Source organism: Schistocerca nitens, chromosome 3, assembly GCF_023898315.1.
Source record: "Schistocerca nitens isolate TAMUIC-IGC-003100 chromosome 3, iqSchNite1.1, whole genome shotgun sequence".
Classification (NCBI taxonomy): domain Eukaryota; kingdom Metazoa; phylum Arthropoda; class Insecta; order Orthoptera; family Acrididae; genus Schistocerca; species Schistocerca nitens.
In genome coordinates, this window is record NC_064616.1 from 579,349,319 (window position 1) to 579,364,439 (window position 15,121).

At 42.5% G+C, this 15,121-nt stretch overlaps 1 protein-coding gene across 3 annotated transcripts in view; it reads left to right on the forward strand.

Moving 5' to 3' along the window:
- LOC126248489 (elongation of very long chain fatty acids protein AAEL008004-like) overlaps nt 1–15,121 on the forward strand; it is a 666,835-nt gene that overhangs the window by 486,610 nt on the left and 165,104 nt on the right. For all 3 annotated transcript variants that reach the window (XM_049949514.1, XM_049949516.1, XM_049949515.1), the window contains one exon: nt 8,647–8,727. In XM_049949514.1, coding sequence (XP_049805471.1) covers nt 8,647–8,727 — 81 coding nt within the window. The remainder of the gene's footprint in view (nt 1–8,646; nt 8,728–15,121) is intronic.

Below are 15,121 nucleotides of genomic sequence, written 5' to 3' on the forward strand. Positions count from 1 at the left end.
TTACGAGTTGTTTTTTTATTTCATCAGAAAATACGTTTTTCGGTTGCATCTGTAACCAATTTTGCACCGCAGCAATGACGCCTTCATCACTTTCAAATCTTCTTCCCTGTAGTGCTTCCGTTAAGGGTCCAAACATGTGAAAATCGCTCGGAGCCAGGTCTGTACTGTATGGTGGATGCTCCAGCACCTCGAATCTCAACTCCTTTATTGCGACGGCTGTCCGTTTGGCAGAATGTGGGTGAGCGTTATCTTGCTGCAGGATGACACCTCTTCACAGTTTTCCACGACGTTTGGATCTGATTGCAGGTTTTAGTTTCGTACGCAACACATCACATCCACCATACAATACAGATCTGGCTCTAAAGCCTCGTTTACGATGGGGCGACGTCTTGCAACATTGTGGCATGCTACGGATGGTTCAAATGGCTCTGAGCACTATGGGACTCAACTGCTGAGGTCATTAGTTCCCTAGAACTTAGAACTAGTTAAACCAAACTAACCTAAGGACATCACAAACATCCATGCCCGAGGCAGGATTCGAACCTGCGACCGTAGCGGTCTCGCGGTTCCAGACTGCAGCGCCTTTAACCGCACGGCCACTTCGGCCGGCCATGCTACGGAAATGTGGCGTGCGTCGTCTTGTAGCATGCTACAACAGGCAACATCTTGCGGCGTATGTTGCATGCGGCAGGTTAATTTATACCACAGCAACAGAATTTTTTGCCACAGGTGTGTCGGTCTTGCAGTATAAAGGATGATAAAGTATCGCAGCGGCCGCCTACTTGGTACTTTCACACGCAGCTAACAACGGAAATGAAAACCAAAGGAAAAGAAAACGATGGTGGAAGAGAAGAGTATTTAAAGAAGGTCCACGAAATAGTATCCTAGGAACTAGAAGCAGACGATGGTGCGTTATTAAGTAATGTGTGCTTTCGTCCCAGGCGCGTTAGTCCGCGCCATACTGTTGCCAAAAGGTGGCCTAACGGTGAATGTTCGCACAGGTACCGGGCCGGTCACCACCCTGTGTCAGGGCCCGGGGTGGGACTTTCAGCCCCCAGCTCTCCAACTCTGCGGTACGACTGCTGCGGTATGACTGCCACACTACTTCCCTCGCAAGCTCGCAAGTAAACGGGTGACGCTCCTTAGACGAAAGCAACAATGACAACATGAGAATGATGATTTAGTTCTAAATGTTTTGAAATGCTTAACTACTACATAACACTTTTTCAAAATTAAATGGTTTAAATGGCTCTGAGCACTATGGGACTCAACTTCTGAGGTCATTAGTCCCCTAGAACTTATAAATAGTTAAACCTAACTAACCTAAGGACATCACACACATCCATGTCCGAGGCAGGATTCGAACCTGCGACCGTAGCGGTCTCGCGGTTACAGACTGCAGCGCCTAGAACCGCACGGCCACTTCGGCCGGCTTTTCAAAATTAATAAGCAAACATATTAATAGTATTAATAGTAAGACTGTATTAAAAACTTTCAGTGTTCGGCTCCACAAATTTAAATTATATGTAAAGTTTTACTCCGGTCCGTGGGAAATAAACATCCGAGGTTGGGATGCATAAACTAAAGTCAGAGGAGGGGATGGTCTGATGCAGAGGGGGGGGGGGGGAATCCCCCCCCATCCCCCCCTGCAAATCCCACACTGCGTTAAGGTAATCAGATTTGTTCATCTGAATGAAACACTCAATACGACTAATACTCAGAGACATACAAGTGAAACTATTTCGTACATCAAGTTAACCCTCGACTTCAGGTATTACAAGACAAGTAACAATATGATGAAAACAAAATATCATTGATACCGAAGCCATCTCTGTGCCAGGTCAGGAACTTTTCAGCCTGCCCTAGTAGGACAGCGGTCGAGCTCCGTCGGGTGTCGGCAGAGACCACGCGTCCGCCACTACGGTAGCTTAACTTCGGTTCTTTAATTAACGAGGGGAGCCACGTTAGCTTAGTTGAAACAGCTTTTCTAGGCGCTTCTTTCTGCTGTGACAGATTGCCGGTGACACGGCAGGGGCGGGTTTAATTTTGCAGTGTCCTTGCTCCGGGCAGGCTTCATTACGCGCCGGCCGCACCTGCACTGCGCCACGGGGCTCATTTAGGCGGCGTAAAATACGCCCCCATCCAATGAAGAGCGCAATAATCACTTACCTAGTTTCGGTTTTGTCTCTGTGCCTCCGCTTTCTCTCGGATAAGGGCGTCCACTATAAGAGCTCTTGGCATTAGCCGAATATTGTATTCTCTATTACGTTGCAAAAACGTCGTGTACCTTAATAAAAGAGTAATATATATGTTCAAAAGAACCAAGAGAGGCAAAAGACTTGATGAACACCGTGTCGCATATTTAAAGGATTGTTATTTTTGTTTCTAAATTTTTACTATGCCTTATCTGTTTTTCAGTAACATAAGATCATAAAAAAGCTACATCGTATTCAAAACTATTTCTGGGAACAAAAATCGTGACAATAAGCGTTGAAATTCACTGACGGAAAAAATGCGCAACACCAAGAAGAATTTGTGCGACATAAACGAAAGTTGATAGGCGTGTTTCTACATCTGAAAGATAATGTCTATTCAAATTTCAAGCCAGTCGCATATGAGTGACGATAGTAGCCCCACAGTGAGGACGAAAATCAAGTTTGCTTTAAATGTTCGTACACGCTGTAACGGTGGTGAGCGTTAGTTACCTTTGAGATTGGACATGGTAAATTGATGTTAGTCAAGACTGCCTTTAAGACGACAAGGACGCCATTATCAGTACCTCACTGACTTTGAACGAGGTTGTGTAATAGGGCTACGAGAGCTGGATGTTCCTATTGTGACACCGCAGAAACACTTGGCAGGAATGTAGCCACTGTACATGATTGCGGGCGGCGGTGGTCAGGAGAATGTACGGTCTCAAGAAGACCTGACTCCGGACGGCCACGTGGCACCACCGAGAGGGAAGACCACCGTGTTCGGCGTATGGCTCTGGCCCATCGTGCTGCATCTACAGCTGCAATCTGAGCAGCAGTTGGCACCACAGTTACATAACGAAATGTTACAAATCGGTTACTTCAAGGATAACTTGAACCAGACGCCATGTAACCTGCATTCCTCTGACCGCAAGCCAGTGGTGTCAAGCGAGAGATCGTTCGAGAGCAGGGTGGAGGTTTGTTGTGTTTTCTGGTTCTGCCTTGGTGCCAGTCATGGCCGTGTGTTGGTTAGGAGGAGGCCAACTGAATGTTGCAACCAAACTGTCTGCGTAGGCACACTGGACCTACACCTGGATTTATCGTCTGGGGTGCGATTTCGTATGACAGCAGGAGCACTCTCGTGGTTATCCCACGCACCCTGACTGAAAATTTGTACGTCAGTCTGGTGATTCGACCTGTTTTGCTGCCATTCATGAACAGCATTCCAAGGTGTATTTTTCAACAGGATAACGCTCGCCCATATACCGCTGTTGTAACCCAGCACGCTCTACAAAGTGTCGACATGCTGCCTTAGCCTGCTCGATCACCAGATCTGCCAGTCGAGCACATATGGGACATCATCGGACAACCCCAGCGTCATTCACAACCAGTATTAACCGACCTTGTACTGACCTACCAAGTGCAGCAGGCATGGAACTCCATCCCACAATCTGACACCCGGTACCTGTACAACACAACGCATGCACGTTTGACGGCTTTCATTCAACATTCTGGCGGTTACACCGCTTATTAGTGTATCGCCATTTCACATTTGCAATGTCCTATCTCGTTCTTACATTAACCACTGATCCCACAAAGTTAATCACTTAAATATGTTGCCTAGACAAATGTATTACGGATGCTTCATTACTCTACATTTATTATTTTTGGTGTTTTTATTTCAGTGTATGAAATTTCAGACTGAAAATAACTATGTAAATGATAATAGTCCAGATGAATTTATTTAATTTTACATATCCTAGGTTGTTGTTGTTGTGGTCTTCAGTCCTGGGACTGGTTTGATGCAGCTCTCCATGCTACTCTATCGTGTGCAAGCTTCTTCATATCCCAGTACCTACTGCAGCCTACATCCTTCTGAATCTGCTTAGTGTATTCATCTCTTGGTCTCCCTCTACGATTTTTACCCTCCACGCTGCCCTCCAATATTAAATTGGAGATCCCTCGATGTCTCAGAACATGTCCTACCAACCGATCCCTTCTTCTAGTCAAGTTGTGCCACAAGCTCCTCTTCTCCCCAATTCTATTCAATACCTCCTCATTAGTTATGTGATCTACCCATCTAATCTTCAGCATTCTTCTGTAGCACCACATTTCGAAAGCTTCTATTCTCTTTTTGTCTAAACTATTTATCGTTCACGTTTCACTTCCATACATGGCTACACTACATACAAATACTTTCAGAAACGACTTCCTTACACTTAAATCTATACTCGATGTTAACAAATTTCTCTTCTTCAGAAACGATTTCCTTGCCATTGTCAGTCTACATTTTATATGCTCTCTACTTCGACCATCATCAGTTATTTTGGTCCCCAAATAGCAAAACTCCTTTAGTACTTTAAGTGTCTCATTTCCTAATCTAATTCCCTCAGCATCACCCGACTTAATTCGACTACATTCCATTATCCTAGGTATGCGACCGGAAATGGGATACAGAAAGTGGTGTCAATCATGGTTTCTTAGTAGCAAACACAACGATAAATTTTGACAACCGTGAAGTATGTTTGTGCAACGAACTGGAAAAAACTTTAAAAATCGGCATTTTTCAGAGGAAAATGTATTTTCGAACACTATCTTTGATGAAACCATTGCAAAAATAACATAAAAATAACTGTTCATGCTCTTGTGTGAATATGACATCTGCCTCAGTTGCAGAAGTCTTTGGCATATGTTATAGCTTTAGCACTGGACCTTGAGATAGCCAGTTGAAGTACAGGTAGTGGGAGAAACTTCCAGACTGGTGTTTTGTCGCTAAGAGAGGAGGGAGGCGTTGGTGCAGTGATTCTGGTCACTAGACTGTGTGGCAGCGCCCTAAGTTAAAGCCTAAACTTCTCGTAGAGTGCCGACGTATAACACTGTTGCTAGTGATCCACCCGATGTATAAGAACGTCAAACTCGAAGGCACCCTTATTGCTATTCCGGAGGGTAGCTGATGTACTAACCAGGAGTTTCACCCTCTCCCTTCGCTATCAATAATACAAACGCAACATTCTACATGTGTTCATCATCACGTAAATGATACACTTATGAACAAGTCCCATGTCTCTAGTGTCGGCATCAGCGGAAATCCTTTCCAATTACGCAGTTGGTCAGTCTCCCGGGATTATCCAAATCAAGTGAACTATGCAAATCTTCCTTTCCAGGAGTATGCTCAACCCAAGCAGAAGAAGTAAACTGGATTGTTACGTATAAATTTTGTTCGTCTTCATGGGCGATTTTAACTTTCTTCAGGGTGTCGATCGAGATCTAGGGAAATAAAAGTTCGACTGAGAGACTCAACGTTGTAAGGTCGGCATACTTTTATGGTCGGTACAGACTTTATTTGAAGTGACTCAGTAAGGTGGCGCACTGGTTTCGGCACTGGACTCGAAGAAGAAGCTGCGTTCTAATCTACGCCCTTCCGTCCAGATGTAGGTTTCCCGCGGTTCCCTAAGCAGCTACAGGTAAAGTTAGGCTGTCTGCATAAATTACGGTACCTATCTTCTATCTTCTCCATTCCTCAACATTCTATCGTTCTCCGTTCCTCGACCTGTAAGTAAAGGAGCCATTAAGTTCTGAATTTCTTTAGCATATTGGTCTCTGGAAATATTAGCCGACTGTACACGATTGATGTGCACAGGAATAACCACCATCTGGAACGATTTGTCCTTTTGTACGTGTGGGTGGTACAGTCTCAGGCTCCAATACACTGAGTCCAGTCGAATCTCACAGAAACGTGCCATGTTAATGTCCTCTCATATTAAATATGTGATAGCTCGCCTCTGGTGTCCTTAAAATTAGTTCGCATTAAGACCCGCTGATATTCTAATCCAAAGTAACCTCTGTTACGCGAATCTGAATCAGCCGTAAACAACAGACTCCAGGTTTCCTAGCGTGCAGGCCACCAATATGAAGACGTCAGAGAACCATACCGCCGGATACTGATCGGTCAATAGTGTTGTCAGCATTTGCATACCTTGATTTGGCTTGACTGTTGGACTACTCAAGGAAATTTGGTCGTCTGTGATTTGCAACAGATTTTGTAATTACGAGCCACTGCAGTCAGTCTGACAAATGTTGGCTATCAGCAGTTTTGACTGTTTTTGCTCACTAGCGCAAGCCACGAGCGTTTTGTTCAGTAGCTGTGATGAGGGAGCCTACAACGGCTAGTACGCTAACCTGTTTCCAGCATCAGTCCTTTCGTACCATTATGCCATCGACGTCAGTCAGAGCAATCTTCTCTTCCTGTTTCTTAATGTTTGATGCAGTGTGTAATTATATTTGAAAGCACGATGAAATCGCTATCACAATTTTCATTAGGTACAGAGCAACGGGTTTTAAGTGAAACGTGCTTAAAGAGGAGTCCACGGATCTGAAGCTTCACACCCATCCTACGACATGTTCTATTTGCACGTCTGTTTGTCAGGTACAGCTGTTATAATAATTTTCTGTTCTTGATTTTTTGTTATTTTTCCAAGGAAAGTGATATGAAGCATCAGATAATGAGTAGCGTCTGGCGCAATATTTTGACAAAATAGTATTTTTTTTATGTTTCTCCAATGAAACATGCCAGAAGGTAATCAAAAGATTACTAAGATCAGTGACCGATGCTTCAAATTAAGCAGACCGATGCTTCAAATTAAGCAGTGTTAGACAGTGAAGCACCGTACCTAAAGGCGACCAAAAGTATTGACAGATGAACTTCATTCAGTAACTGTGTTAAAATATTTTATATATCTCCGTGTGTAAAAAGAGATGCCGAAATCTCGAGAGAAACTGATGTTACAGTCTGATACACTACAAAATGTGAGGGTCGCGCAGTCGCCGGAAGCAGGACTCAAAACTTGGCTTGTTGGGTGGTTGCTAACATCCGCTTCATAGTTCCAATTAAAGATGGTGTAAGCTATCATCTCCTCTGCCACTTTTTATATGTGTAAATAAAAATAAGTCTGTCTGAATTTCCGTGCTATCATTACGTATAGATTATACACATGCATGCTTATATAGGTTTTATCTCCTATAGGCCGTCAGGAGCAATTTCTCTGGTGTTTCGGCAGGTATTTGCAATTTCGTTTTTGCAATATGTTGCTGGAGTCAGCCTAAACAAATGCTACTCATCAAATCTATAAAGCGACGCCCAGTGCTGACAGAAACCGTTTGTTTATTTCCCGTTACGATTAAAATTGTTTAAAACAAATATCGACCTAGGGTAATTTGGGACCCCTCAATCCAATGGGCACGTTAAATTCCGCTTTGAAATCATGTTGATCGTAACGAGAAACAAACCGATGCTTCACGTCGACACTGGGCGTTGCATGAAAGACTTGATGAGCTGTGTTTATGTTTGGTCTGGCTACAGCTACACGTTGCGAAAGCTAAATTGCAAATATCTGCCAAAAGACCAGAGAAAATGCGCCTGAAGACTCTTAGGAGAAACACACTGCTTACATGGGTTGAATCGGGGAGAAAAGCTAAAAAAAAAAAAAAAAAAAGGACAGGTTGACAGGCCACATTTTCAGTTACCAATTAATAGTCAATATAGAAACAGTCAGTGTTTAGAGCAAACAACGTAGAGGCGGACCAAGGCTTGACTGCAGTGAAGAGATTCGATTGGATGTAGGTTACAATAGTTATTCAGGGTCTGAGACTTCCATTTTATAGAGTTGCATGGAGGGCTACATCAAATTATTCTTCGAACTGAAGAAGAAGAAGAAGAAGAACAATAACAACTTAATGCTCATACTGACATATATGACCATTTGTGCACTTAAGGAAATCAGACTAACTATATGTGACCCTAAGGTCTTTTTCATACTTGAGGATATAATCTTCACATTTATGTAGGAGCACAAAAAGATGAGCAACCCTGGTTGTAGAGCAGATTATATTCAGCTTTCTGGTAGTTAAGGTATATTTAGCATACTGTAGATGCGGAGGTCATTGCTGAGGGACTATTAGCTCAGGTAGAGAGCAATGACGGAATGTATAGGCCATGATCCTGCACAAGAAATCGTCGTAACACACATCCGTACTGATGGGGATAGATAGCTGCCTGGCTGGGGTAGCAACCCACAATTTCTGAGAAATAAGATTCCATTCATTGCAGTAACTCGCCCAGTAACAGCCCCGTCCCACCTGTTAAATCATAGTGTAATGGATGTGCAGTCAGTGCAATTAAATTGTGGATTAAACACAACAGAAAAGCAATGATTTTGGTGTTTATCGTGTTCTGTTTGCCACTTGTGCGTTGCTTTCCAGATAAATAGCGAAAATCTTCGTTTCTTACTGTACTAGTCCGTTGGCAATACGCACAGCCCGTTCAATAGATCTTGTATAAAATGTTGTGTTATTAGAATATTTATTCTTTGTAGCATAATACTTCTGTTTACTGTAGTGTGTGTTACTAAAACTCACCCAATCTGTTAAATTGCTTTCATGTATCTGTATGTTTCAGTACCTGCAGAGTGGATGGGCGGGTCACTACAGCTTCCGTTGCCAACCCGTAGATTATTCATACAGTCCAATGGGGCTAAGGGTGAGTAAACTAACTTGCTGTACTTTTTCGTTATAGAAAAGACAAATGTACGTTGTTTAGCTTTCTTTGTATATCACCGACAACTCTTCGTGGATCATCGTACTTGCCGGAGATGCTACACTGTATGTGCATTTTTATTTAAAGAGTCTGCTATAAATATTAATTTTTCTTACTAATTTTCGTGTCGAGAGGAGCAAGAGAGAATGTGTTACTGTCATCGTGGGCCATATTTCAGTGGAGATGATTTGACGCTGCCTTCTCAGTTTAAATTGGTCCTCGGAGCGAGAATGGAACCCAAAGTGAGACATAACTCCTGTGGTTCCCAATGCGGTGTCAAATAAAATAAAATAAAACATGAGGTGCCAATTTCTGTGAAATAGTAGTCTCCATTATTGCTGCACATTTTAACCATTTAACTTCGATTGACTTCACTGGTACACGGTTTAAAAAAATGCATGCACTAACTGAAGTTCCAAAATTTTTATTTCTGTAGCATTTATTAACCCATTTTCTAGAAAGACAACATTAATCAAAATGTGTTATTAGATCACTTTTATGGATTGAAATGGCGGAGTACATAAATATTTCGTAAGAAAAACATTAGTAGCCTGTAAGAGTTATCTCTGGAGTGGAAAATAAAACTGGTTTGTTTCGGATTATGTTAGCATAATTCAGATCTGAGAAAGAGATAAACTAGATTTGGTCGCTAAGTATCAGATCATCAATGTCCTGAATTGCTATTAAACGGTCAAGTCCTAAGGAGAGAGACTGTCTGGGACGCAGGGTTATATAGAAGTTCCACTTGGTGTTAACCCCTTCTGACTTGACAGTGAAATAGGTGTTTCGAATATTAATAGTTTAAATGAGTATGCGTATTAGAGTGTCTGTCTTTCTCGTGGGTATGTGTATGTGTATTAAAAGTCTCTCAAAGCCACATTTGATCTAATAAGGTCTAGAGGAGAAATTATTGCTTTTGCATAAAATTTTATAGATTTGTCCTCCACGAACTGGCAGACTAATGATTAGCCTAAGTGCTGCCAAATATGTAAGCTGAGCGTGTACTGGCCAGCACTGGCTTTGCACAAACGGCTTTGTTCTCCAGTGGTTTCAGGTTTTTCAAGTAGCAGTCAGATGCCACTGAACCCGGTTCCGAACTATGATACAGCTGGCAGTATCATGATACGCCAAATGAAGAGTTTTCAGTTGTTTGACTTTGTGCTGATTTTAGAGTAGGTACAGTTGGTTGAAAAGGCAGCAATCTTTGTTTGATCGCACTATTAACGTGCGATCGCAGAGTTAACATTATATCGATCGTGACACCTATATATTTAACCAAGTCCATCGAAGTCTATGTTTCTAATGGACAGTATCTGGCTTGGGTCGAAAGCCTTTTCTGTGATGACAAGGTGAAGAGTTCTTGCTGTTTAAGGAAGAGACTATGGTTTCGAGTCTAAAAAAAATCGCTTTATTTCTCGACATAGCCCATTTTTTTGTTCAATACACTTTGTTGAACATTTTTCAGTGAGTTGATTCCATCCCTGAAGACTGATAGTTAGAGATCTGACAAATAGACATCTGCGGCTGTATGATCCTTTGAACGGGAATCAGTCATAAGACCCATTATGCATTTCTTTCCTGCCAAATTCGTTGTTGTTTGCTGCAACGGCGCTGATTTCCGCCCACCTCTTTGACTGCTAATTAGTTCCTAGCAGGGAGTGGTAGATCCGTGCCTGCCCTACAGTTAAGAAATCTGAGAACAAAATCAATGGTTTTATTTTTAAAGCAATAGAAACATTGCTAAGAGATTCATTTTTGCTTTTTGTCTTTTGTCAGCTCTCGGTAAACGAGACACCAAACTTTTCTCATAGTTAATTCAAGTAAAATGTTCTTTATCCTTTCTTCTTGTGTGAATGGTATCAGCTTTTTATTAGGCGCTTAATAACCAATTGTCTAACACCTTGTTGTTCAGTTCCTCGGTGTTTTCATTTGTGACTGCAGTTTCTCAACGTTGGCCACATGCATCTCCTAGGAAAGTTCAGACACGTTTGGATCTGCCACCCATTTCTTAAGTGTCTAGAATGAAGAATCAGTGTACCTATAAATTTTCATCAGCTTTGGACGAATTTCTATTGGTCATGAACTGGCCAAAACATAGAATTTTATGACGATGCAGCATTCTAGTTTCACCAGTTAAAAAGTCGTATAAACAAAATTATTCTGCAGATCACGTTAATACTCAACTGACGCCATTGTTCAACGTGTTACAGCATAAAACAATAAATTTTGGTTGATATCAATTCCTTCTCTGTGACAAGTCGAGATTATTTCAACTTTTCGCCGGTATTTGTAAAACCACAATACTTGTATTTTAATCACATACTTTATTTTAAAGTCGTATCACAGATGCACTGATGTGCTCCACCAACACACGGACTGTTGGACTCCGAAGTACTCAGTGCTAAACCTGAAGTCTTTTAGGATGAAGATGAGCTGGCAAGGCATCCTTGTTTCTACCCGATTTCGATTTCCGACGCTATGAGAAAAGCAGAGGGAGCAGAGAAATACGGAACGTCGTGGTCTAAGCCGGGAAACAAACGTGCTTATAAAAGGATGTGTGCAACTGGCACTACGAATCTAACTCTGGTGTAAACAGCAGTGCGTTGCCACCAATACCTACCATCCTGTTTTTAATTCACACAGCGAGTACGTCTGAAGTCATTCAATACACTACATGACGAAGGCGGTTTCTTCACTATGCACAGACGTATAATCTTTTACGTGATACGACACTTAGAAATACATTTATTTAACAAATATTTCCTTCTCAGTTCTTTTGTATACAATGTAAGAAACGGGCTCTACAGAATCTGAGATTCCTGGTCTTTCTTACATATTTTCCTCGCCAGAAAAATTATTTATCGCACAGCACTTTAAGTCGGCTTATTACAGTAGTGCGAACACACGCGTTGTTGAACGCTTCTAGTGCGAGCTGAATAGAAATCGCTTTGAACAGGAAACCCTGTCCATAAACGTATTGTTTTTGTGCAACGGGAACAAATATGTAAAACAGTATATTCCAGTCTTCCATATCTCTTCGCTGATACTGATAAAAACTGTGACTCTGCAGTACTCTTACTTATATAACCAATTAACTAATGTGGTAATGATTTTCAATAAATGTGTAGTAACTATTTTCAATAAATATGTAATTTTGGGATTCGGCAGCCTAAACTAGGAAGGCTTTATTTATTCACACCCACTGAACACATTTCTTCGCGAAGCGCTTTTGTTGTGTCTATGGTGTGTGTGTGTGTGTGTGTGTGTGTGTGTGTGTGTGAGTTTGGGTGCATATAGGAGTATTGTGTCGTGTTTGTGAGGTTGTTGCTGATTATAGAGACAGAAAGGGATGAAACCGGTGCTGTCACATGCGCACCGCCTTTATAATAGCACCATGGGGACCTCTGAGTTTAACGTCGGTATTTAGAGGAGGGATCCCAATCAAAAGAGTCTGATGTTCTCACTTCCTGAGGCACAGCGGAGAGACTGCGAATTCGATCCACGATATTGGCGCAAAATCTGATAATAAGAAATTTTACACCACTAACTCTCGTCCTCATGTTGACCAAACACTGACGGTGAAAAATTCTTCCAACACCAATATTCGAACCCATTATTCCCGATTACAGCGCCACCATACAGGCGTAGGTTTGCGGCCTCTCACGGTTTCTAGTGCTCTCCACTGAGAGACCAATGAAATACATATCACCACATGTTAATTTGTAAAATACGTGTGTCTCCTTCCACAGTTGGTTCACATCGTGATCTACAAGAGCAGCGTTTAGAACTGTTAGTTAATTGTTACGAATTCGTAAAGTGTTACAAATGTAAATTGCTATTTCAAAGTACTGCAGTTCACGTACAGCGACAGTGTAGGTAAATACTGTCGTATTTTCTCCCGTTTGGTGAGGGAAAGAGCAGTTCATTATTTTATTGGATTATTCCCATAGCAAGCAAACGCTATAGTTCCAGATAGAAGCAGGTGTTCAAAAAATCCTCAAAGTGTATATTGGGACTCATAATCTTAGCTAAAAAGCTGTACGCTCGAATACTTATTGCAAGTATCGGAAATGATTATGCTATATTCGACGCAATGTTTGTTTCATTTCACAGGAGAAATAAAGCTAACAGCGTATGAAATTTGAATTTTTCATTCCTGGGGAAGTCTCAAAACCAACATATTTCAACATCCGAGGCTTTCAGTACTCTCCACACTTGGAGAAGGTTCATCAATCAATGTCAGTCACATATCCCAATTGGCGATGGTTGCTAATGTATGGTCATTTAGTGCAGCGTGAAATGTCATTTTTTTCGAATCTGTTATTTTGGAACTGACTTTGCGTGTCTCTTTCCTCTACTGTATCAAGCTCAAATACCTCGTTCCCATTTCCTAACAACGATGTGAGCAAGTTAAAGCGCATAAGAAAGAATTAGGTATATTTACTTGTTTCTGGTTTGTTTTCGCAATCACAGGCACTATCACACACAGCTAATATGATGCTTCCGTGAAGAGACGTGGCCGGCCCCGATGGCCGAGCGGTTCTAGGCGCTTCAAAAAAATGGCACTGAGCACTATGGGACTTAACATCTAAGGTCATCAGTCCCCTAGACCTTAGAACTACTTAAACCTAACTAACCTAAGGACATCACACAACACCCAGTCATCACGAGGCAGAGAAAATCCCTGACCCCGCCGGGAATCGAACCCGGGAACCCGGGCGCGGGAAGCGAGAACGCTACCGCACGACCACGAGCTGCGGACTTAGGCGCTTCAGTCCGGAACCGCGCGACTGCTACGGTCGCAGGTTCGAATCCTGCCTCGGGCATGGATGTGTGTGATGTCCTTAGGTTAGTTAGGTTTAAGTAGTTCTAAGTTCTAGGGAACTGATGACCTCAGATGTTAAGTCTCATAGTGCTCAGAGCCATTTGAACCATTGGAAGAGACGTGTATCCTTCATTTTCTGATATAATAATACAATCCTGCTTCGTTTGGGAGTATTCAATTAAGGTTATTCCAAAGTACTGCACTTCACATACTGCGACACTGTATGTACACTTTCACGAAGCGTTTGCATTATCCACTGTAGAATAGGCTACAGTTTTAACTCAAATTACATTAAATTCTTCCGAAATTTTGAGGAATTAACTGACCTGACGATAGTGTAGAAAATATTACAAATTACCATTCTGCACTTAATAGAAACAATTTAGTCTGTTATACGCTGAAGCGCCAAAGAAACTGGTATAGGCATGCTTATTCAAATACAAACATATGAAAACAGGCGGAATACGGCGCAGCTGTCGGTAGTGCCTATATGACACTAGAAGTGTCTGGCGCAGTTGTTATATTGGTTACTGCTGCTACAATGGCAGGTTATCAAGATTTTAAGTGAGTTTGAACGTGGTGTTATAGTCGGTGCACGAGCGATGGGACACAGCATCTACGAGGTAGCGATGAAGTGGCGATTTTCTCGTACAACCATTTCACGAGTGTAGCGTGAATTTCAGGAATCCAGTAAAAAATCAAGTCTCCGACATCGCTACTGCCGGAAAAATGTCCTGCAATGATGGGATCAACGATGACTGACGAGAAATGTTCAACGTGATAGAAGTGCAACCTTTCCGAAAATTGTTGCAGATTGCAATGCTCGGCCATCGACAAGTGTCAGCGTGCGAACCATTCAACGAAACGTCATTGATATGGGCTTTCGGAGCCGAAGGCCCACTCGTGTACCCTTGATGACTGCACAACATAAAGCTTTACGCCTCGCCTGGGCCCGTCAACACCGACATTGGACTGTTGATGACTGGAAGCATGTTGCCTGGTAGGACGAGTATCGAGCAGATGGACGTGTACGGGTATGGAGACTGTTCAAGCTGGTGGAGGCTCTGTAATGGTGGGGGGCGTGAGCAGTTGGAGTGATATGGGACCCCTGATACGTCTAGATACGACTCTGACAGGTGACACGTACGTAAGCATCCTGTCTGATCACCTGCACCCGTTCATGTCCATTGTGCATTCCGACGGACTTGGGCAATTCCAGCAGGACAATGCGACACCTCACACGTCCAGAATTGCTACAGAGTGACTCCAGGAACACCCTTCTGAGTTTAAACACTTCTGCTGGCCAGCAAACTCCCCAGACACGAATATTATTGAGCATATCTGGGATGCTTTGCAACGTACTGTTCAGAAGAGATCTCCACCCTAACATACTCTTAAGGATTTATGGACAGCCCTGGAGGTTTCATGGTGTCAGTTCCCTCTAGCACTACGTCAGAAATTAGTCGAGTCCATGCCACGTCCTGTTGCCGCACTTCTGCGTGCTCGCGGGAG